A 24405-nucleotide genomic window follows, 5' to 3' on the forward strand; every position below is an offset into this window, starting at 1 on the left:
CCCCCCGCCGCTCGGCGCGGGCAGAGCCGATTTAAACGAGAAGTTGTGCCAAAACTTTCCGAAGTTAATTAAAACACCCCCCTCCCCGCCCCGCCGCCCGCCGGGCTCCCCGCCGCCCGCCTGCCCGCCCTCCCCTCCCCGCCCGGCTCCTCTCACGGCGGCGTCCCTGAGGGGAGCTCCATTGTCTGTGAGGGGATGGCCGCGGCACCCCCCGCCGCCGCGCCCCCTCCGCGCCCCCTCCGCGCTGAGGTGCGCGGGGCGCCGGGCCGCCGCGGCGGGTGGCTGCTTCGTCTCCCCCAAAGTTTTTGGATCCGCGTCTCCTCATGATGTATGGATGATATATTGCATTGTGGGTGTCAATATAACTGACGGCCATATTTGCCGGTGCTGCTACTGCTGTAAACAACCCAAAGTGTCTGGGAGACACGGAGACGCTTCACTGAATTTCAGGACGCTTCTCCTCCTCCCGCTGGCCATGTCTCTGGGAATGTCTTACAAGCCCAACTTGAACGCCCACATCCCCGGGACTCCCCTCAACCCGGGTAAGTCCGCGGCGGCAACTGGGTGGCAAGTTTGGGAGGCGTGCGGCGGGGCCGCCGCGGTGCCGCACCGGCACCTGGGGGGAAGCCCCGGACTCGAGTTTTTTTGCCCAGTCCGGTATGGCGGGGCAGCGGCTCCGCGCCGGCTCCGCGCCGCCATTACCAACGCCCGCCCGCCGGCCGGCGCCGTTAGCCCGCACCGCGCCGCCCCTCCGCGGGGGCGCCGCGCCCGCCGGGGCCGGCCCCGCGCCGCCGCCGCCGCTCCGGGGCTCCGGCCGCCGGGTTTCCTCCATGCTCGGCTCCCCGGGGCGGCTGATTGATCTGGATCAGGAATATTCCGCCGGCGCCTCAGCGAGGACCGCTGCTGGCGGGACGCCGCAAGTGCCGCTCGCACCGCGCCTGGCCGCCCAGCCGCTCTCCTCAGGCGAAGGGGCCGCCCCGGGCCGTTCTCCTCACCCGGCGGGGACGCCCGCGACCCCGGCCCCGCACCCTCCGCCGCCGGGGGGGCCGCCGCTGCCTCGGGGGGACCCTCGGTCCCCGCTCCCCCCTCAGAGCCTCCGCGGAGCAGCCCGGGCGGACGAGCCCCCTCTGCTCGCTGGAGATTTTTTGGGAGGGGGGGCGGCAGTTGCTCTTTATTTCTTATAAAAGCCCTTTTCAAAAATTATTCCTCTTCCTTGGATCTGTACAGGAATCTTTCCAACTTTCCTCTCTCAAAAGTTTCCTTGATGCCATTAACTTTTTTTTTTTTTTAAACTACATTCTCCCCCCCCGCCCTTCTTTCCTCCCTCATTTCCGAAGGTAACAGCAGGCGAGTGTTTGTTCTTGTGCTGAGGTGTCGGCTGTGAAAGTGGGTCTCTGTCGCCGGGAGCGTGTGTCAATCGGTGCAGTCTGAACAAAGCCGCAGCAGCAATTGCTTCGCTGTGGGATATTTGGAGGGGATCTCGCTAATCCGTGCGCGTTAAACAGAACCAAAATGGAGAAGTTGGTTCTGACTTAAAAATAATATTCCTGTCTCCCTTCCCCGCAGCCCCAGCCTGCAGGGTTGGCATCACACCATCCGCAGCCAGAAATCAGGCTGATTTTTTTTATTTTTTTTTTATTTTTTTTTTTTTTTTTTTTTTTTTTTGAGAAGGGAAAGTTTTGCATTGGGTTTCGAGGGAGGGAAATCTGCCTGGGTGATTTTTGCAATGCAGTTTGTGGTTGTAATCCTGGGAGACTGATGAACGAAAGGTATCAAAAAGATGTACCTCTTATTCTAGCTACCGGGAGAGCGACAATCTTATTTTACTGCAAGGAATCGTCACCAGCTGGTGGATGAACCGAGGTTCCTGTGCCTCAGACACTCCGATCCTGCGTGGAGCTGAGCTCGGTGGGGCTGCGGGCGTGTAAAGGCTCGGTGTGCCTGGGTTGTGTGTGGGGAGCACTGTGGGCCCGAGCGCTGCTCCGCAGAGGGGTCAGGAAGCAGGGGATGTGCTAAGGATTTTTTGACAAAAAGCAGAAGTGTCACCGGAGGAAAAAAAAAAGAAAACAAAGCCTAGCAAGGGAAACCGTTCTCCTGTCGGCTCCCACGAGAACCTGTGCCTTGCGCTCCGGAACAGCCGTAAAATTGCAGGGAAAACAAAGGTGGTATTTTGCGATGGTGGGTGAGGGGTGGGGATTAGGTCATGCTGGGGGGGGGGGGATCCGAGTCTGGCTGCTCTGCGAGTGAGGACTGCAAAATCCCGGGTCAGACATGCCGCTCACAATGCGAGCTGAGTGGTGAAGTTTCTGTCTGCGGTCCTCTTGCTGCCGTGCCTGTGTGCTTTCTAACGCTCCGGCTGCGATCGGGGTTTTAGATTCTTTCATGCAGTTTTATCTTTCCTTCCCCCCCACCCCGCCGCTTCTTTTTTCCTCGTAATGGCAACTTAGCAGCAGTTTGCTGTCATGTTGCAACTATTCCTGTCTAAGTTGTCCTCTCTTCTGAGTTCGGATCATCCTCAACACCCCCAGAATCTTTTCAATGAAAGAACGTCCTCCTCTGAATCCAAAATGGGCTCTCTCTTCCCTCCCTGTCTTCTGCCATTATCCTCACGCACCAGCTCTTCCTCTAGCTAGTGGTATTGCCAGCACCGTGGCCTAAGGCCAAGGGAGTTAGACAAAGCAGTCCTTGCAGTTGCACATATCGCATTCAGAGTGATACGACTGCAAATGGCCCCCCTCCTTTCTGGAGCTTAATTCTGAGTTGAAGGAGATTTCTTCTCTATTGTGCTTAAATTAAATACCCCCCCAGCCAAGAGCAGAAATCCTAGGTTTGCTTCCAAACGCGGGGTGAAGGACCCCCGCCCTGTCCTGCAGAGGAGAGGAAAACAGGAAATCTGTCCCTTTTGGCTTGAAATCAGCCCTGCAGAAGCCTCTCTGTATGAATGCTGAATGTTGTGCTCTCGGCCAACGGAGGGCTCTGGGCAGCTGTGGATCTCACAGGGATTTTCCTCTGGGAGGTAATGCTGCTTCCCTGCAGTACAAGGCTTCTGGTGCGGGAGTATTTGGAAAGGCATTGTCGACTCAGCTCCTGGAGCCGCGTCCTTGCTGCAGAGCTAACTCCTTTCAAGTTTAGACTGAGAGTGGCCACTCTGCAAAATCATGTTTAAACTGCACTCGGGATCAGTGAGATGAAGCAGTTGTGGTTGGTGGGTGACTGTGCTCTGTTCTTGCATGTTGGGGACTCAAAAACCAGGACTAAAGTCCTGAGGGAGAGGAGCTGTTTGAGGGGGAAGAAATATGGGGAGGAAGCTCCGTGGGCTGTCGGCAGATCTGGGGATGACTGTGGGTGAGGAAAATGCAGCTGCTCCGCAAGTGACTCAGGATGCTGGAAGCATCCGGGTGCTGACTCTTCTCCCTTACACCAGGATGAGGGAAGGAGAACGTGTTGTTACAGCAGAATTTGGTGCCTATTCCTCTTGCCCATCGCCTGGGTCAGTGCTGACACCTGGCCCAGGGTGTCTGCAGCCAGGTTTGCAGTGTTTTGTCCGAATTATCGGTCACCTTCCTGGAGGGCCTGTGCTCTGGGAATTGGGCCCCTGTGTGTAGCACCCCAGGCTGTCAGTTCCAAACTGTGCTTGAGGAGCCCAGTTTAATCTCCTGCACAAGCACTTTCTCTGCCTGGGCAGTAAAAAGGTGCTCTGTGAGGGACCTGCGGTGCTGTGGCTCTGCCTTCCCAGCCTCACCTGACCCTGCAGTGTCCCAGGGGAACCTCTGTTACCCTTTCTAACAGCCATGTTTTGATTTGTTTGTATTCTCTTGCTTATTGTACTGAATCCTGTGAAGTACTGTTTCCTCCTAGTCTGTCTCATGTTTCATATTGTTTAACTCTATTTCTCTGTAAGAGGGCCAGCTGCTGAGCTGAGGTGAAGTAGAGCATCTCCATTGACTTCAGTGGAACCAGAGAGATTTACACCACCTGTGAACTGGTCTGTAGTTTGTCTTTCCCCTTGTTTCCCTGTGTTTTCTGGCTCTGTTGTGGATATTCACCAGCATTCCTATTTTGTTCAGGGTATGCACAGGTCAGAGAAAAGTAGTTTTAAGATACAGAAGCCAGCAGAAACAGCTTGGGATTTTCCTTTGTTTTTATTCTGATTCTTGCAGAAATATCAGGTTTCAAGACAAAACCCTGTTCCTGTAATAAAGTTTAAAAACTTTCGTATGTAGGATCTGGAAAACCAAATTCCAGCAGACTGTGACAAGGCAAGGAGCTGCATCTTGGCCCCGCATGAACAAGTGGTGACCTGTACCAGAGGTTCTGCTGCAGCTGAGGACCAACGGGGCTGTCAGTGCACCTGCCACACCTCACAGCAACCAGAAGTTTCTTGGTGAAAAGTGCAAATTTTCACTGAGAGGTGAAACGAAAAGAATTTCCCTAACTGGGGCTGTAGCTTGCAAGTGGAGAGACCAATTTCATTCAGTCATAAGAAATGATACCAAGCACACTAGGCTGTTCCTTATATTATTAAGACTGCAGAGCAGACTTGCATGAGGAAATGGTTTGCTTGTTGCCCTTTACAGAGACACCTTATGTTTGATATTGTTGTCCATATTGAGAGGTTGTTTGTGGAGTGGGAGTACTGGAAAGAATACTGTTTGTAGGCAGAGCAGAGAGCAAAGTGTTCGTGCCTTAGCCGAGGGGATAATTTCTAGGAAGTGTACTCCCCCCTCCAATTCAAACTGAAATTTGCTGGTTCCCTGATCTCTTGAAGTCCCTGTGAGTTAAAAATGATCTGAAAAGAAGCACACTAAACATGTTTCAGAATTAGCAGTTTTCAAGTGGAGTTGTTTGGACATTTAGAAAACTGGCATTTTTGGCTTTGTCTACCTGAGTGTTTAGCTTCAGAGCAATGGTATGGTTTTCACAGTCAGCAAATCTCATTGTCCCACCCATCCCATGTTGTTTGGGTTGCACAGTGGTTTCGGTTCATGCTAACTTGATTCCTTTTGGGTAAAAGCAAACTAGAAGCTCTGCTCCAGTTGTGCAACAGTGATGCTCCATCCCTTTTAATGGGAACACAAGGGTTCAAACCAAAGATTGGACAGCTTTGAAGCATACCCACGATACGGACACTTAGTCTGGGGGACCAGATTAAAATCTAATCTTAAATCATACCCCCTCACCCCAGCTGCATGTGGGGTACATGTACCACATGCTTTCATCTTTTGATCCTTATTGTGCCAAATAACTTGCTAGTGTAGAAATAGCCCGTGTCTTAAGCTAGAAAAGAATGGTGGGGAGTCCAAGTGACTGTCTTTTGTTTTTCTAATTAAAAAAAAAAAGGGCAGGGGGTAAGAAGAGGAGACATAAAACATGACCGTTATCCACATGGAAAGATTAAATAGAACAAGAGTACTAGAGGAAAGGCCCAGAGTGTGACAGATCAAAAGAGCAAGGCCTCTGGCTGTTGCGATAAAGAATGTCCTAGTTCTTGAGAACATATTTATGTGTGTGCGCGCTGGATTTTTTTAAAAGGAAATAGTTTTATTCAAAGAAAGGTCTGTTTCTACCACAAGGGCTATTTAAGGGGGAAATAGTGGGTGAAAATAAAAGTTTCACAGCCAGTGCTATAAGGAATGTTTTGTGCAAATGAGAACGGGGTCCATTATTTTAAATTAAAAAAATTTATTGGAAGGTTGGGGAAATGGGGGCTGTCTGTTTTCGCTCTGGGTTGGCAACTCCTGTAGAGTTCAGTGTGTGGCTTGGCTGTGCAGTAGATCTGCTTGTGTAGACATGCATGTAGTGCCCCACGGATGGCAAGGAGTTCTTGTTGAACTTAAACCAAAGTGCGGAGAGGGTAAGGGATCAAATATGCTTGTAGTCAGCCAAAACACTACAACTGATTCAGGCTGTGTTCAGATACTTGCTGTGTTCAGATACTCGCTGCAGAAGTGGCTGTGCTGGTTGAAGATGTTACCTCTCCCCTGGTGCTTGAAGATGCCTTGCGATGTATGTTGGCAGAGAGCTTACGTGAACGTTTCTCACATGTCTTCTTGCAACGTTGTCCAGTTTAGGACAGAAGAATTTATTTCCTCACAGTTAAAATATTCCAGCCTGGTTGTCTCATACCGCATGCTGTCAGGAATCAAACTGCCATCATCTGAAGCGGATGAGGAGTGTCCTCCAGTTGTGCGGCAGAGGCAGTAACCTCCAGCACTGGCTGATGACCGCTAGCCATCTAAATGGCAACAGCCTTTGTGTTGCAAGCAACCTCAGCTTGAAGAGACTGTGAAACAGAGGTAGAAGCAGTGAGATTGCACAGACTATACCATGTACCTTGGATAAACTCCAGGCTATGGGTATCTCGTATAAGCTGCCATGTTCATGTGTAGAGTTTTGTAAAATGGCAGGAGTTCACCTATGCAGTTTTATAGGACTTTACAAAGTACAGGGTAGTAGAGAAACACATATCCAAGGGGTTGGCTCTTGGGTTGTCTAAGTTACTACATGAATAACTCAGTGAGTTGAGTAGCTGTTCCTGATTTTACTTTGCTGTTTGTGAATCAGGGTGGCAGTTGAGCTGTGTAGATGCTATGGCATCTGCTGGGAGTGGATCAGGTGAGTGTATCCGAGCGTTCCTGCTCCCACTGCTTCTCTGCAGGTGCACAGCAACCTGCCTTCCCGGTTATTTTTCCAGGAAGCAGCAGCATAAAAATTAAGAATTAAAACTTTGATCAGCAAATTGGTATCATTGCTCAGGCTTGGAGACAGTAGCAAAGGAGCTGAAGGGATGCCTACAAACCTATCAGAAATTAATGGGACGATTCCTGGTCAGTGGGAGTTTAGGCAAACAAAGATTGATTCGAGATCCTTTGTCTCCCAGGGTGTTAATTTGGGCTCAGAGAGACTGCTGGAAGGAAGAGATTTTGACACAAAAATCTCATTTCTGTTTGCTGTATTGTTAGACACTCCCACCCCAGTTAATAAAGATTAATATTGATTAACAAGAAGATCACTATTTTTCGGGGGAAAAATGCTTCTGGAAGTCATCTGTTTGAATAAAGAAATAAAAGATGTTGCTGGCACAAGAATAAATGGGTATTTAAAAGGTTTTGTGTATATTTAATTAGGAAAGTGGAGGGTGGAAAGTGTGTATATTAATTTTGGTTTTGAACAGCAGCAAGCACTAGTACAGGGTGGCACTTAAATTCAGTACCAGGCACACTCCATTTTCGATTCTGTCAATTCTTAACTGTCTTGTCTCCATTGTCATTTTAACGTGAGAGCAAGCCTCAATTTAGATCCCCCCTCCTTTTTTTCTCTCTGGTGAATACCTAATCATCACACTGATTTTTGACTGAGTATTGACTGTGAGACTTGCTGGCCTAATTTTTCTTGCTAACTATAATAGCAATAGCCGGTGATTTAAAAAAAAAATAATTTTAAAAAATCTGAGATATGTAGGATGTTCAGACATGCAAATATATTTTGAGTTAATTGAGTAATAGTCATCCAAGACCCAGGGCTTCTGCTTGAGATTAACATACAAAGTGATAGGTCACAAAGCTCAAGGTCCATTACCCTGTGACATACTAATACCTCCACAATTAATTTAATTTTCATGATTGCATCATCTTAAATTGAGGTGAAATCAAGGTTTTTTCATTTTTTTTCCCCTTCCAGCTGAGTTTGACTGGCACAACTTCTGACATGGGTGTATGGAGGCTGGTACCATGGCCAAGTCAAATCCTTTTCTTTGTTCTCGGGGCCTGCTGCTGCTGCTGATAAAGTGGTCGGCGCATGGCATTATGTCTTATTACATTTTTGATGCAGACTGCAAAGAAACGGGTAAACTCACCATGGTTACCACGATCTGTCATTTGGCAGGGCATGCCGTACTCAGCAATGGCCTCTAGTGTCTGCAGCACAGCTCTGCCTACGTCGTGGGTACAGTAGACAATACAGCACCCCTGCCTGCTCAAGCGACGCCGCTCTGCTCATCTGACTGCTAATTCAGATCAGGAGCGATGCTCCAGCTCCGGCAGCAGGTTCTTACTCAGAGTTGCCTCCTGAAAGTTCTTGTTTGTTTTTGTCATTCAGTGTTGACTGAGTCACTGCTGGATTCAAGCTCCCATGCTGAGACCAACTACTGTCCGCTGCGACGCCGTGTGTTGCTGGCTGTCACATCTGTGAGACGTTCTTGGGCAGCCCCTAGGTTCAGTGCTTTGTCTTGGACATCACATTTCTTGTAGGGTTTTCTTTCTTATCTAGACATACCCCGCTGTGGTATTTCGTACAGACCAAGCACGTGTCATTTCTTAAATCAGCCTAATCTGAAACAATCACAAAATTATCTGTATTACATTATCATTAACCAATACGGTGGTGATAAATTGGTTTTTGTTTTGCGTGGGCTGTAACTGAGGTTTGCTCAGTGGCTAGAGCAGGATTCCTGAGCCTGGTCATCGGAGTCCTTGCCTTAATTCTGAACCAGTCTGGAGCTCCCAGGTCTTGTATGTGACTGCTTGCAATAACAGTTCCAGGAACAAGTCTTTGCAGGATGGGTCTTTTGTTTTATTGTACATGAGGAAGAATCGCTGAAGTCTTTCTCTGCTTAATTGAGGTAATTAAACCTTCTTACCTTGCAGCACAAGGGGCTCATTAATGTTTTTGAAGTATTTTGAAGTCCTTGGAGGAAAGATGCGGTTTGCTGTTGTGTCATGTTTGATAACTGATGAAATCATCTGGACTTGAAATATTGACTGAGTTGTACATACAGAAATCTTACAGTTGTGCCTGTATTTTGAGCTGATAACGTGAAGAACTAATTGAGAGAGTAGTGGAGAACTGTGGTGTTCCTTCACAGTGCCGTACTCTATGGGTGTGTTATTCAGTTTTTTGGGTTTTACTAAGCTTTAGCATATGTGAAACCTTAGCAATGGAAATGCAGATTGTAATGCCATAAAATTTAACAGCTTAGTTGAAGAGAAACCTCGCTTTTCTTTAAGGTGACCTAGTGACCAGCCCAATTTACCTTTTTTTTAGGATTTCACATCTGGTTAACTAGTTAAGAATACACTCTCTTCTTGTAATGAAGACAACACCATAGTGATATCCTGTGATTAATTCTGAAGTGGAAAGAGACTTCCCAACTGAGGACAAGAGTCTGTTCCGCTATGTTCAGCAGTGCTTTTTACAGCTTAACTGCTGGCTCTTTCTTTTTGTACTGAGGGGAAAATATGAATGAAATGACTTGCAACTTTAAAACAAAGCTAGACATTTACATAGTTCTGAGCCCCAGTGACTTTTAGCATCGTTTTAATTTAGATTTAAATGAAGGCTGGTAAATGAGGTCTGTTCCTCATCTGAAAGACAGTTGGGAATTTTCAGCAGAGGAGTTTGTAAAGGGGAAGATTTTTTCAGACAGCAGGCAGTCTGTGTCTGTGCCCACAGGCAAAGACGGCAGCATCAGTGGGTGCAGGGGCACTTCAGCTGCAAGAGTGAACAAGTTGGTGTAATGCTCCTTTAGTCCTGAGTGTACAGTCCATAACCAGCAGGTCCTCTAGCACTGTTGTGAAATGGGCAGCATAATTAAGCCCCCTAAGAAAAATCTAAAAGTTGTTTCTCAAACCCAAATTCTTACCGTTGAGGGGTGAGGGGGAAGAGGTGTTTTGATGATTGTTAATTACTGGAGCAGTTCATCAGTGACCACATTAGAGTCTGTTTCTGTAACTCCTAGCTGACTCAAAACGCTGTAGATCTGCATATAATCCTTTATAACTTTAGAAAAAGTAACCATATCCCACAGTAATGTTATTTTTCCTTTCGTTTACTTATATAGCACAATTTGACTGGCTAAAAATGTCTGATACCACACAAAGAGGAATAATGCACTCCTCGCCTCTGATGTCACACAATGAGCAAGCAGATCTGATGTACCTCAACTGCCTGTTCCCTATGAATAGTTTTGGCATTGGCTGAAAATAGTACTGAGGGTAACTTGCATTGACCATGTGATGACAGTTTGAGTTGCAAAATTACTTTCAGATAACTTGCACTGAAAAAGTAAAAATAGCACAGTACATTAGACTCATCTATGTGGAATGTATATATGCAAAAATAGGGCTCCTTAATATTTACAGTTTGTCTAGGCAGAACAACCTGTCATGTTACACTCTCTTTCACTTTTAGGCAAACAATTTGCACTGATAATGTTGCAGGCTGTGCTATTTTCAAATGTACAGCAAATGTTAAAGAAGCATTAATTTAAGCATTTAATAGTGTGACTCTGAAATGGCGTTAGTGGGCTTACACAAAGGTGAGAGGTCACAGTGTTAGAAAAATGCCATCTAAAATGTGTCCTGATGTAACAGACTAATTAATCTTGAGATAATAACATATATTTTTTTTTTCTTTTCTCTCTACAGCTGGGGGTGTTCACTCTCCCTCCACAAGTATGGCAACATCTGCGCAATACAGACAGCTTATAAACGACTACGGACCCCCGTCTCTAGGCTATACACAGGGGATGCAGGTACAGCTCTGCTTGTTTTTCTTTAATCAGATCACTGACCCTACGTTTGCATAGTAGCATGGATTGTGGCCTGTAATCTGAGGTGTTCCTCCCTCCCACCGAGATTTGAAATCAAACCCAAATGGCAGACTGATTCATCGCACATGTCTGGGGATCAAATTAGACTAAGCAGAGTGCTGAGTGAGATTAGTTACTAATTAACTGTTAGTCCCCTCCCTTCTGAGTCACAGTGCAACACGTCCTGAGTTAACGTTCTGATAGTAAGGGCTCTAACATGTTTTAAAATTATTTCTTAAAAAAGGAATATTCCTATACTGTTTTTCTTTGGCAAATTATACTCTAAAATTTAGTCTCATGAAGTCTGTGTCCTATGGGCTGCTTCACGAATCCAGTGGTAAACTTTCTGTGAAATGTATTTGACTTGATAGGATTTCCCTTATCATATGGGCGGTTTTGTGTATTATCTGCTTCTCACTCTCCCTGCCTAGCTAACTTCACCACAAAATATACACCTAAACATTGATAAAAGCAGAAAGAGAGTTAAATAAGCTGTTCTCAGTTTGCTCTTCTTGCAGGACCATTTTAACTTCTGTTTCACATCAGGTCCCAGTCTTGCAGCTGCATCCTCCCAGTTGATCCTGATTTTTGAAGGGCACGTAGCATTGTGTCCAATTGTAGCAGCAAATGCAAAAAGAAAATCATGTTTATATAATAAACCTGAAATATTTTTTTAAAAAGTGGCTTCGGGGCTATTTCTGGTCCTCCATGAATTTGTTTGTTTTATTTGTTTTGTTTTTAGCAGTATTTAATTGAGATTCATCTACTTTGAACTACAGGGTACCAGCAGCAGTCAAGTCCCGCAAAGCAAATATGCAGAACTTCTAGCTATCATAGAAGAATTAGGAAAAGAGATTAGACCCACATATGCTGGGAGTAAAAGCGCGATGGAGAGGCTAAAAAGAGGTAATGTTTAAATTTATTTTAAAAAAAATTGTGTCCCATACACTTTGTGCACTGACTTCTCATATACATCTTCATGACAACTGTTTCCTTTGAAAGGAGACAGCTGTCTTGAGCTCCTCATTAAACTAGGTGTATTAACAAGCAGCTGAAACCTTGGGATACTCTATTCATGCTGTATTTGATAGATAAACCAGTGACCAAATGTGCTTCATGTGCGCAAGGGGAGTTTCAGTTAATAATTCAAACCTTGTTTTAGAACCCTTAAGGTGTCTAATGGGTAAATTCTTCCAGGTTCTTGGTGAGTTACTTGCCCCTTCAATTCCCTTTGCTCCCCAGTCTCCAAAATATACGACCAAGCGTTGTTTACTACTTCTCACACACATCACTCATCTACTTGACCCAAGAGTGTTTACTAAAGTGCATTTTCCCTAAGAAAATTGTGGTAATTCACTCGAAGGCTGGTGGAGAGAAGAGCTACAAAACCAAAAAAAAAGGTGGTCAGAGAAGGCTGTTCAGACTGAGATGTCAGACATACCCGTTCCTCCTCTCCTGTAGGGCTGCTTAGGCTCCATTGCCTGTTGTCAAGTGGATGTCATTAAGAGTCCACTAGTAAGGGACACTGAAGCTTTTAGGCCTGGCTGATGAGGTCTCTTGAGCTTTGCTTTGTCAGCTAAAAGGGGTAATAAATGCCCTTTCCTTGCAGCGTAAAAGAAACCCAGCATGCCCCACTGCTGACATCAGCTTGACATTGTCTGCTGCAGGGGACGTGCGAGGGATATTTCTGAAGGAGCAGTGGGACATTCCACTGCTCCAGCTCCTGAAATGACCCTGAAAGGCCATTGACAACAGTTGTGCTGGCAGTTCTGTCCTTTGCCGGGATCATGTAGTTACCTTTTCCTCCCTTTGCCTGGTCCTCGTGCTGAGTTTGACTCACGCATTCAGCCCTGAATGGGAATGTTATTGTAACAGACTCACTTCACCACCTTGCAAACCCCCTTACATTTACCCAAGACTACAAAGCTTTATTTAAGGCTGAACCATTATGGAAGAGTAATACATCTGCCATGACATGCAATAAAATGACTAGTAGCTGTTCTGGGAAAGGATGCAATAAAGTCTGCTGATGAGTGGTAAGTGGAACCTGGCCCAGCTAAAATCAATGTTGCTGGAGTCTCTCTTTATTGCATTGCCTGAGTCAGTATTAATAGATCATGAATGGCAATAGGCTAATGGGGACAACTTGAGAGAGACCAGGAGAGATGCAGACGCTCTCTGAACTGAGTGGTTCCGTTTGGTGAGGAAGAGTTGTTTTGTTGCTTCTCGCAGTGAGTATTTAGCTTGCTGGCTAACGTAGGTTTAAGATTCAATGCTGCCACTGTGTCTTGCCAGTGTTGCAAAAAATCCCAAATAAGTACTTTTTGCTGCCATCTTTTGGTCACAAACATACCTCTTTCCATTTTTGGGAGCTTAATGGCTGAAGGAGCATGTGCAAGTGTGAGAGCAAAAGTGATTGAGGGTAGCCACGTGACTGCAGCCTCCATGGCTGTGTGGAGGTTGTTCTTGAATAAAGTCCCTGTCCCCAGCTCCATCCGCCCCTAAGCACAGAGGCTACTGACCTCTAAAACTGGCCCAATTCCCAGTGTTCTACATAATTCAGGGTAGTTCTGCTGCATAAACTGGGCGTCCTGCCACCAGATCCAGGTCTAATGCACTGCTTTGAGTATGTGTTTCTGCATCCCACAGCTGCGGGATGCAGCTTGACTTGTCTGTGTCAGTTTAACCCCCTACAAAGCCTTGCACCCATCAAGTCCCAAGTCAGTACTTACTGGATATAAAGACGGTTGCTGTGATCTGGGCTAGCAGCCTTCTAGAAACAGAATCCATTATCTTTAAGTAGAGATTAAACCTCATCTATTGCCTTATCGTCCTTTCTCTACCTTGTTAAGGAGCATGACTGAGCAGAGAAATCGCCTTCTATCTTGTCCTGTCAGTAAAATATAACCTCTGTTGTAGAAAAATTTGTCAGTCTCTCATTTTAAAATCTATCTCAAGCTGTGTTCTTTCAGCAACTCTGTGAACATGGATCTACATTTAGTTCCAGGATAAAGAATCAAGGTCCAGATTGCTGGAACTCAAGGCAACAGGACTCGTAGTGGAAAATTCCACATTATGTCTCTCAGATGAGAGGAGATATGGCAGCATGTAAAGTGGTGATGATTTACACTGGGAGCTGAGCCAGTGTTAGGAGGTAGCTTTTTGCATACACCATAAAAAATTTCTTCTTATTCTTACAAGAGACACAACTTGTCTTTAAGCAGTATTATGATGGCTTGGATTTTGATGCATCCTCTCAGACAAGAATTATCCCAAGGTATTAAGGCTTTTAGAGCTTGCTAAAATGACTCCCCAAACAACTTTGTCTTTTTTTCACTTCACTGTAGCAAAATAACTCACAGGTAGGGAAGATGATTTTTTTTTTCCTTTCTGTTAAGACTCTGATTTTAAATAGGCCTGCCCTGCACGTTAAGATATACCTGTCACTGCAGACCTACAAATCTTATTATGCTCTGATTCCTGGTTTCATCCCTTTTCACTTTATTAATGCCAGTTTTGGAAAGCAAACTTGTTTAGCAGCAGCTGATGTTTGGGAAGCGAGGGGTCTCTCCCTTGTGGTAGCCTTGGCAACTTGGGACAGAAGGACGTAAACCTTCCTCTGAACTGTCATTGCAAGTGCGACTTGAATGAGATGATTTAAAAGATGTCCAATTCTTCTGCAGGCATTATTCATGCTAGAGGATTAGTTCGGGAATGCCTGGCTGAGACGGAACGAAATGCAAGATCCTAGCCCACTGATGCAGCTGCAAGATTTTCCATCTCTTAATGAAGAAAAAGTAACACTTACTCCTTTTGACTCTTGAAACATTCAGACAAATTCCTTTATTTTGAATGTTTGACCTTTCTTTTTTTGCCCTTACAAAAATGTATAGTTAAGAATGAGAAAACAAGGATTTTTCAGCTTACTGAGGGTTTGCATTTTGTAAAGACGTTAAAACACCCTAAACTGTTTCTAAAACATGAAAACTGAACTGCATGCAGAGGAATGCTCTTTCTCTCACAGGCTACATTTCAGTTCTCTTCTTATCCAGCCACAGTCTCATTCTGGTTTTTTTTCCTTTGATTATATACACTTAACCCCAAACTGTCAATCTTTCAAAGTTTGACATAAGCTCTAAGGATTTTTTTTAATAAATGCAGAATAGCATGCTGTACCTAGTAGTCTGCTAAGTCACAATTTGTCATACAGCATAGACCCTGCTTAGAAATAACCTTCCCCTCCTCTTACTTTTCCTTTTTCGTTCATTTTGCATAAACATTTGCATGACTGTTAGTGCTTTGAAGTCCATTTAAAGTGCATGAGTTATATGGAAAATAGGGAAACCTATTAAATAATAACAAGGTCCTGGAAAGCTAATTTCTACATTAAGGCTGGAGATTTCAGTTTAAAGTTTGCCAAAAAAAGAAAATTCTGGATAAATTACTAAAACTGTTATTTGCATCTTTGTATGTATTTATTACTTGACGTAATAAAGCTTATTTTCATTAACAATTTGTATTAAAACTATGTACAGTCACTTTAATCAGATTCATACTCCATGAACAAGAACTCTCAACAGATAAAGGTATAACCTTCATGCAGGAGGCTCAAGTTCAGGAACAGACAAGGGGAACAGGCCTGCAGATTGCTGGAGAGTTTCCATCCGCGGTACAGTCTGGATGCAGTTGATCTCTGTAAGAACGTGGCGTAGTTGCTAGTAGCCTCCATTGCTTTCAAAAGACATCCTGTGGCTTTGGTTCTTGAAGCAACTCTCCCTTCACTGAGGCAGGCCAGAACTTGGTAGCAGCCAGTGAGGGTGCTGTCCAAACATGAAAGAGAAGTTCTGGTTAAGCAATTAAGAGTTCTTAACAGGATTAAACCAAGAGAGTACGCTTCACTAGTGGCTCTGAAGTAACAGTAACAAAGGAGAAGCAGCTGCATGGATTTGCATAAAATGGGAAACTGTCAAAATGAGTGAAGATACCAAAACGCCCAAGCTTAAGTGCAGCACAGCATAAATATAATAAATGGCTGTAATTCACTGTCATACCATCAAATCTAAATCCTAAGGAAGATGGGATATTGGGGATATCTAATACATATGGAGCTATGGATACTTGAAAATACAGTATTAAGAGGCAAAGTTAATACTTCACAGCTTGGATGAACTGGATTCTGTTGCCTTGGGAAGCAGCTTCCAGCACGTGGTGTTCTTTATCTGTAATGACCCAATTTTACCTTTGTACTGGGAGAACATGGCTCACCAGCCCTCACTTGCAGGAGTGCCTTCCCCCCTGATGCTCACCACCACTCCAGGTAAGATTCATAACACTTCTGTTTAAACTTCATTCAGAATTGAGTAGACAACAGCATTGGTTCAGCTAACAGATCTGAAGGAGGCAACCAGTGACTGGTGTCTCTTCTATCAGCATGTCTGTTTACCCCATCAGAACCAGTATCTAAACCTGGTCACGGTTCACAAAGGATTTTTGTCAGCAGAGGCATTGCCGGAGTAAGGATGGAAAGTTATTAACATCTAGGGCTGTTCTCAAGTATTGGAACTGCTGTGAAGCACTGTAAGGTATCATCCGGGCAGGAGGAGATCTATTCAATTTTTTTTGTGTCCATTAACAATAGTGGAAGGTTTATAGTTCCTTTTTAACAAGGATTGGTTTATCATCTGCTGAACTTGGCAGAAAAACTGATGCTAAATGTGATGAATGAGATGATGACAGACAGAAGTAGGACTACATGACTGCTTTTATCACTTCGGTTTTACAGCAATAGCAGGTCACTACTCAGTATTTCAGCTGTGCTTATGAAGCCCTACATCATCTGCTAGTTTGAAAACTGTGTTTAGGTATAATGACAAATGTTTCCCTTATCCTACTAGGGCAAGTCAGTATTTCATACATTTATTTCTTATCCAGTTGTTGCATCTCTTTAAAATGCTTTTTCCTTTCTAGGTTTTCCTTTGCTCTTCTTTTTTTCTCTTGCTTCTTCTTCTCTGATGCTTTCTTCTCTTTAAAAACATCACTGTCTTCACCTTTGTAGAAAAGGTCAACTTTTTCCTGCAGGATTTCTCTGGCTATCTTTCGGTTCTGCTCCATTGATCTTGTTTGATGACACTGAAAAAATAAAACGGGACATTTTTACTGGAACTTTAACCTCTTCATTCTTCTGCTTTCCCTTTTAAGTCTACATATTCCTGCCATTACAGTAAAGAAACTCCCCTCTCCTCCAAGCCAAGAGCATCCTCCTACCAAGAACTGCCGGGACTTTTGTATCCAGGTGGTATATTTTGGAGCAGCTGCTTAATAATTAATTGCTACTGTAACTTGTCAGACTGGCTTTGCATTAATGTTTAATTCTGTCAGTGAACAAGATGATTGTTTCCATATTACCTTGGGAAGCATCTTCTGAGTTAAACTTAACTGTGCCTTCCCCTTGTGATAAGGAAGCAAAGACTAATTTCAAAGTATTAATCCACAAGAAGTAGGTAAGGGTAATGCTTAAAAAGAATGTGCAAAGTGAATACGATCAACTTGTTAAGGAAAACATTGTAACTAACTCACAAGAGGGACAGGAATGTGACAGCTCCCACTGAAAGGCAACTACAATGAAGATGCATTTAATTGAACACTACAGAACAGTACTGCTGTCAAAGCCAGGAAGATCAGCTGTGACCCCAAGTTTATTTATCTACTGATTGCCAAAACTGCTTCTTGCTGAGATTTTTACATGACATACAAACTTTTCCTCCACGGCATCTGCACTGTGATTATGCTTTACTATGAAAGGAGACTTGGAAGACGTGATGCAATTTGTGACTTAATGAAATAAAATATAATTACCTTCACTACAATCCCAGATGGAATATGCTTCAAGACAACACAGTTGTTTGTCTTATTTGTGGCTTGACCTCCTGGGCCATCACCTCTTACAAACTGTTCTTTTAATTCTGCCTCAGTTAGTCCAAGGAGATTTAAAGAGTTCTTCTTTCCTGCTGCCTGAAGTAAGGGCACTCTGGGCAGAGAAAATTGCTGCTTCCTCAAAATCCATGGTCTCCATGATGGTGTTCGTACTTCTCTCAGTAAGAATGTAAAATGAAATAAACTTGGAACATTCATACAGAAATGAGGACACAGTTTCTCTGGAATGAAACCTGAAATAGAAGTGGGGAATGGAGTTTACCATAAGAATCTGTGTTTCAAGATGATCTAGTTTAACTGCACGGCTTAAGCGATATTTTGATATTCAGATTTATTTTCAAGGATATTTGAACTGGTTTCGTAGGCATTTGTCTTGAAATATTACCATGCTGAATGGAATTTCAGTTCTCATTGCAATTAGGTTTCTTAAAATAGTCAAGATTATTATTTTGTTTTTGAAAGGGATCTGGAAAACAGTGAATAAATTAGTACTCCTACCAACACTTGGAAAATATTAAAGATATTTAAAAAAAAGGAGAGGAAAGAGGATATTTCTATCTTGCAGTCTGACCTGTACAGTCTGACTGGGAAGCCTTTGCTGACGCTCCACTCATGCCAGCTTGTGTCTTGCTGGCAACAGTACCTGCAATTCACATGTTGACACGTGCTTGAACTACATGAAGGGAGGACAGGTGAGGACAGAGGATTTGGCGAGTGGTCTAATACAGCAGATGTGGAAAACTCCATTTCAAATCAGAAGTGTTCGTCTGTGTTGATGCTGTTAACAAGCTCGCCCGTCCTGCTCTGCTCTCCTAACTTTCTATATAGTCCATCGTATGGCTTTGATGGAGGAAACAGAATGGAGGAGTAAGCAGACCACCGGGTTTTCAACTCCTACTTCACATGGTGATTTCTCCCAGGTCAAGTTACTAACAAAGGCAGAAAAGTACGCATGGAAGTATGCGTTATCCTCATGGAGAATGAGGAATGTCAGGTTCTACTGCTGTCAAATGGCACTCTTCAACAAGGCACTAGGCAAGCAATTAAAACACTACATGCCGTTATGCTTGAAATATTTTATTTGATTCAGAAGAAGATACTTCAGCACGTGAAGAAGTGGCACTTAGCAATAAACATCCATAAAAGCTGAACTTAATTGTTGAAATATAAGTAATTTTAAGAAAGCTTTTACTGGCAAGTAAAGATGTCCACTTGGTGGCACTAGAAGGTAGTAACGTTTTTTTTTTTTCCTGAAAAAAAAACATGCAGAAAAAATGAGCAGAACCACTACCTAGTTGTGAAGTGATCCTTTTATTCAACAGCAGCTTTAACATGGGCTCTGCCTGGTTAAAGTAGCCTGTTTGGAAACAAAGACTGGCGACTCTCAGAGCTGCCTGACCTTAATAGGTAAGTCAAGGTAAAAAATCATGTTCACTATTAGCCTATTTCTGCTACTTGACACTATAGCTATAACACAAGGCTAACGAGTTTTCTCGATATTTCAGCTTAGCACAGATTGTCTCCAAGAAACACACGCCTTACAATGCAAAAAAGATCTTAAGATAATAATGCTGTAATTCTAAAAAAAAAAGAAGCTTTCCTTAGGAGATTATTAAGCACAGACTACAGAAGAGCTGTGTCAGTAAGAACACTGATCTCCCATGTTTTAAACACGGTTACAGAAGGGACCAGCCGGGGCAGCTGGACACATGGGCGACAACGATGTTTTAAGTTGGGTTTTAAAGCAACTGTTTTGCTGAAAAACTTGCACAAACAACCGCATCTGCTGTCCCACACGTCCAGGAAACAAAGCGAGTTACAAGATTTCGGCAGAGGCTCCAGGACAGCCTGACAGCCGCCGAGCGCCCACGGGCCGCGCTGCCACACACCGGTAACAAGGGAAGGGCAGCGGCGGCCCGAGACCTGCGGCTTCGCGGTCACTGCGCCACGACCCCGGCCCTCCCCGGCCTGCCGCCTCCCCTCCGGACTGAAGTCACGCACCGGGCCCCGCCGCAGCCGAACCCCCGTGAGGAGCCGGGGGCCGCCCCCCGCGGCCCCGGAACACCTCCCGGCCCTGCCGCCCCCTCTTACCTCAGGCGACTCGGGGCGAGCGGCACCGCCCCCTCCGGCGCCCGCACTGCGCAGGCGCGCTCGGCTGCGCACGCGCACACTACCCGGTGCCGTCCCGCACATACTCACGCCCCGACGGGCGGCTCTGCGCATGCGCATCCCGTGGGAGAGGGCGTTACCTCCAGGCTAATTGGCACTTGGGAAGCCAATCGCTGCGCAAAGGGGCGGGCTTACGCACGCCTTCCATCCTCTACCAATCAGGTTCTGGGAAACCGTGCGGCGCGTAGCCGCACTAGCCAATCCCCTCGCGGCGGCGCGCGTACTTTTCCGCGTAGCGAATCAGAGCGGAAGGCGCGGCCTGGCGCGCCGTCAAGACGGCCAATCATCGAGCTGGGCTCTGCCTAGAGCGCCCTCTGCGCCACCACGTTCGAAACTCGGCCGCCAATCGCCGGGCAGGAGGCGGCGGGCCGCGCCTGTTTATCGCCTAACGGTCGCTGGAGGAGGCAGCTCTCGGGCCGCTGCGGACGCCTCCTCGTGAGCTCCCAGAAATGCGGGTAGGAACCGGGCGAGCCCCGAGGGCAGCTGGCGGGGCTGGGGCCGGCAGCGCCACTGCGCTTGGCCGCGTCCCAGCGCCGCGAGGCCGCCTCCACAGCCCCGCCCCTTTCCCCGACGAGTGGCAGGCCCGCCAGCCAATCGGAGGCGGCGGCGCTGTCAACATCCCGGAGCGCGAGGGGCAGCTGCCCAATGGGAGCGTGGGGGCGGAGCTTGGCTGAGGAGGGGGGCGGTGGGGGCGGAGTCGGGGGGGGCAGAGCTGGGGGAGGGGGTCACTCGTGAAGGGGGGGGGGGGACCCTGGGGGGGGCAGAGCTGAGGGTAAGGGGTGACTGTGAGGGGGCAGAGCTGGGCGAGGGGGTCACTTATGAGGGGGCAGACTTGGGGGGGTGATCGCTAATTGAGGGGAGGCGACCCTGAGGGGTCAGACGTGGCGAGAGGGGTCACTCGTGAGGGGAGGGGGTCCCTAGATGGGGCTTAGCCTTTGGGGCGAGGGCGTTCCCTGAGGGGACCGGGGCTTCAGAGCCCTTCTCAGGGTCCCTCAGGAAGCCCTTGGGAAGGCGGGGAGATGGGGGCCTGGCGGCGGGAGGGGAGGCGGGGGCCGAGGCCCCCTGTCACCCCTCGGCCATCTGCGAGGAGCAGCAGCGATCGGATCTCGCTCAGGAAGAGATGCAGAACCGCGGTCTCCGGGTCTGTGCTGGCCCGGCTGTTTGCATCGAAAAGCAGCAACGATAGAAAGGAGTCAAAATGCCTTGCAGCTTGATTTTTTTAAAATCCTGCTCCTTTATGTTGTGTCTTGGCCGTATAAGGACTGTTCTGTGCTATGGAAACAATAGACGACAGCTTAGCTGATCTTCAGCCCAGTTATAGCTCACTTAGTATTTTTTTTTTGTTGCGAACCGACTTCTAATGAGGTTATGAAACGAGCCTGTGTCACAGCTAAGTCCCACCCATCTGCTGTGCTGCTCAGATAGGCCACCCATGATTTCATCCTGGGGAGACGGGGGTGACTGCTGTAGCCCCCACCATTGCCATCCAGCTGCTCCAGGGACACTTGCAGCTTCTGCTTTCTCTGTCGGGTTAGGTGCCTGATAACCTTCAAGTTTTCCAGACTTCCGACCACTAGAAAAAAGGATATGTGTATCTGTGATAACTTCCTTCCAATTTTTGCGCTTTCAGCCCTACCCAAAGGAGATGATAGCTTGAGTGAGTACCTGCAAAACATTTTACTGCTAAAGCCCAACAAGCTCTAGCAAAACAGGGAAAAATTGGACAGTTGTCCGTTGGTTTCCTTCTGATGGAAATAATTTTTTATACTTTCACAACTATCTGTTAGAGATATACCTCTATGTACTTACAAATAACGAAAACTTAAATCTTGAAAAGCCAGTAGCATGTCCTTGTGAGCCCTGCAAAGAAGAACGGTCGTGCTTTGAAGGTGGTGTGCTTCTTTAAGGCAGCAGGGATTTATTCTTAGTATTATCACAGGCTACTAAGATGATATTTCTTAATGTCTCTTTTTGTTCTCCATCCGTGAAATGATTGTAAGGTTTTTCATCAGTGTTAGAACGTAGCATGAATTCACCAGGGCGTAGAACATGCTGAAATAAGTAAGCACTATGGAAGAACTGATTAATCAATGTATTTCGAGTGTTTTCTTAGTAAAAGTATGGAAACTGGAAGAATATTTTAGTCTATCTACAGCCATTCTTGTAAATTGCTGCTTTGAGTGCTGCAAGACCATTGAACAAGTATTTCTATTTATTTATTTATGATGCTTTCAGTTAACCAGCTGCTGTTTTTAACTGCTGTTGGATTCCTGTTTTACTACTTTTAAAATTTTTTTGTTAATTGGTAAGAAATGTAGCTCCAAACAGTTTCAAAGCTCTTTGAATTAATGTTATATAGTAATAATAAAACAAGCATTCTGTGAAAAAAGTGAACCAAATATTACACACACAAATGGCAGAACTGGTCAAGTCCAGTCTAACTCAGTGGGTCTTGATTTTATTTTTTGGAGGGTGTGTTTCTCCCAGTGAAGGTGCAGATCCCCATTCAGCAGATTTAAATATATTGATAATAGGCCCTTTCACAGAAGTCTCAAAAACTGTCTATGGAGCCTCAGATTTAAAAGACTGAACAAACAAACGCCAACAACGCTGTTCTACCTGGAATGTTTTGGACTCAGACACCCTTTACAGCTGTGTGTGCTAGTGCCTTCTGGGGTGGTTTGGCTGAAACAACCGTCTCTTTAATCAAATTATGTTTCTTCAAACAACAAAGTCAAATGGCTTTTTAAAATATGAAGGTGATGATTCTTTATATTTTCAGGGTAATGTCACATTTGGGACTAAGATATGGAAAACTGTCACGTGGTGAATACTGTACAAGAAATCCCTTCATCTTCTGCAGACTCTGATGTCCGAAATACCCACAGCTCTGTCTGTAACTTGAATTGTAACAGGTAATGTGTTGAAGGAATTCCTAACAAATATGTTACAATTTTTGTTTTGCTTAGTATGCTTTTACAGTAACATTGTTACTAAGGTGAAATAATATATAATACTCTGCAATATATTTTAGGCTGAGTTTTTTTGCATTTGCAGGTATAATCCTTATGAGAAAAGCCTTACTGAAAGAACTCTTATCTTTCTTAAAAATTTAGTAACTTCCATTGCCTTGTGTCTCTTAGAATGGGGGAGGAAAAACCTGCCTGGGACAAATGGCAAGAGATCATTCTTGGGAAAGATCATGCATTATGCTAAGTCATTGGTAGAAAACAGCAACTTACAAAAACGGAATTGTTTTTCTGTTCAATGCCCAAGGTATTCCCAGTGAATAAGAAGGGCAAATACAGACGAATGGCCTAAGTGACAGATTAGGAGAAGTTCTTCTTGACTGACCTGTTGAGAAGACAATTACAAGTCCCTTACTGCATGTGTAACTTCTCAAAAGGAGGCAGTAGTCTTGGACTTCATAAATAATTGTTACACAGAAGCTTATCTCTGTAAGCTTCTGACCGCAGAATCTATGGAGAAGCACAAGGGTTTGATGAAAAGCTGTATTTATTGATGTTTGTCCTAGTGAGCAGTAATATCTGTGCTGATTATGCTGTCTCTCTTCCTGGGAAGCTACTGCGTTTTAACAGTACGTAGGATAAGAATGAAGCATGCTGTGGGTTCTTTGGTATTTTCTTGAAAAACATCCTCATTCTTATGAACTCACCAGGTTGGGTTTTTTTTCAGAATGATGAGGGTCACAATGCAAATTAAGTGTGTAATTCTTTTATGGCTGCATAGCGTATGCAGTATATTATTTTGGCCACTGTGTTGGACAACAGGTGCAATAAATAATTGAAATATTCTTCCTCATGTTTCACTAGAAGTCCCTCATCCGATCCCAATGGAGTTTCTGGTTACTCAGGGAATACCAGGTCCTCGTTAATGCCTGACTCTGCTGAGCTTTTTGCCTCCTTTATGCGAGATATCCAGAACGTTGGAAATGCTGACTCAGAAGCTGTGAAGAACTGTGAGGTATTTGATGTTAAAGTTTATTTTAAAAAAATTGTATTAATGTATCGGCTTTGCACTTTGGAAGACAGATCTAATGATGATACAGTTTAGCAGTAAGATCTGTACAAGTATGTGTTTATTCTTCATGATGGGACAAATGCTTTTACAATGTATGAACTAATCACATGGATGGATTTTACTGCAATTTTATCTTAGCTTTTTAAAATATCTTAGCTTTTTAACTTAGTGTTTTACAATACAGATGAAATTATTTTTTTTCAAACTTACCGTACTTAAAGATTGCAAGTTTTGGAACTGAAAAATTTAAACCTTTAAAAGTGTAGCACTTCAAACTGGTGTGAAGTGATCCTAGAAATTGGAAGTTTTCTTTCTAAAAATTGCTCTGTTCTAGTTGAATTCTTTATTTATCATCTACACATCTTTACAAATGGAATTAGTTTGTTTTCAGATTTAAAACAACACAAAAATCATGATGTAGGTTCAATGAGCTAATTCTCTCAAACCCTTTTTTCAATGTTGTTTTTGTCCTTTTTTATTTTAAATTTTATCATTATTTTTAGTCGCCATAAGGAACATCAGGTTTCCACACCATGGGCTTGTTTCTGCAGAATTTTTGAGCTTTCTGGCTGTGGTCCATCAAACTGTCTCTTCACAGATGCTTAGTTTGGTGTTCTTTAACAGCTCCAAGAAAAGAACATAGATGTCTGTGTCTAGGCACATGCGTCCTGTGT

The 24405-nt window shown here is 44.9% G+C and overlaps 3 protein-coding genes across 9 annotated transcripts in view; 2 read left to right on the plus strand and 1 right to left on the minus strand.

The window, feature by feature from the left end:
- Positions 1-213: 213 nt before the first annotated feature.
- On the plus strand, positions 214-15101 carry CDK2AP1 (cyclin dependent kinase 2 associated protein 1). 2 transcript variants are annotated; one of them, XM_068412878.1, is made up of 4 exons: positions 214-542; positions 10425-10531; positions 11368-11494; positions 14272-15101. In XM_068412878.1, exons 1-4 carry the CDS (start codon positions 335-337, stop codon positions 14337-14339), a joined length of 510 nt encoding a protein of 169 aa, XP_068268979.1. In that variant the 5' UTR covers positions 214-334; the 3' UTR covers positions 14340-15101. The 2 variants fall into 2 exon arrangements, with proteins under 2 accessions (XP_068268979.1, XP_068268980.1); XM_068412879.1 differs by lacking the exon at positions 214-542 and adding an exon at positions 1996-2162.
- MTRFR (mitochondrial translation release factor in rescue) lies at positions 14400-19704 on the minus strand. The gene is made up of 4 exons (XM_068412880.1): positions 19613-19704; positions 17444-17754; positions 16503-16717; positions 14400-15408 (listed from the first exon to the last, which is right to left on the minus strand). The coding sequence occupies exons 2-3, from the start codon at positions 17717-17719 to the stop codon at positions 16505-16507; spliced, it is 489 nt and encodes a 162-aa protein (XP_068268981.1). The 5' UTR covers positions 17720-17754; positions 19613-19704; the 3' UTR covers positions 14400-15408; positions 16503-16504.
- A 306-nt stretch (positions 19705-20010) lies between these two features.
- Positions 20011-24405, plus strand: part of MPHOSPH9 (M-phase phosphoprotein 9) — a 31879-nt gene continuing 27484 nt past the window's right edge. For 5 of the 6 annotated variants that reach the window (XM_068412334.1, XM_068412332.1, XM_068412336.1 and 2 more), the window contains exons 1-3: positions 20011-20145; positions 22473-22605; positions 23524-23674. In XM_068412334.1, coding sequence (XP_068268435.1) covers positions 22499-22605; positions 23524-23674 — 258 coding nt within the window. In that variant the 5' untranslated portion in view covers positions 20011-20145; positions 22473-22498. Of the gene's footprint in view, positions 20146-21252; positions 21348-22472; positions 22606-23523; positions 23675-24405 lie in introns of those variants that run through there. The other variant, XM_068412333.1, reaches the window with a different exon arrangement.

This window comes from Nyctibius grandis, chromosome 14, assembly GCF_013368605.1.
Source record: "Nyctibius grandis isolate bNycGra1 chromosome 14, bNycGra1.pri, whole genome shotgun sequence".
NCBI lineage: Eukaryota > Metazoa > Chordata > Aves > Nyctibiiformes > Nyctibiidae > Nyctibius > Nyctibius grandis.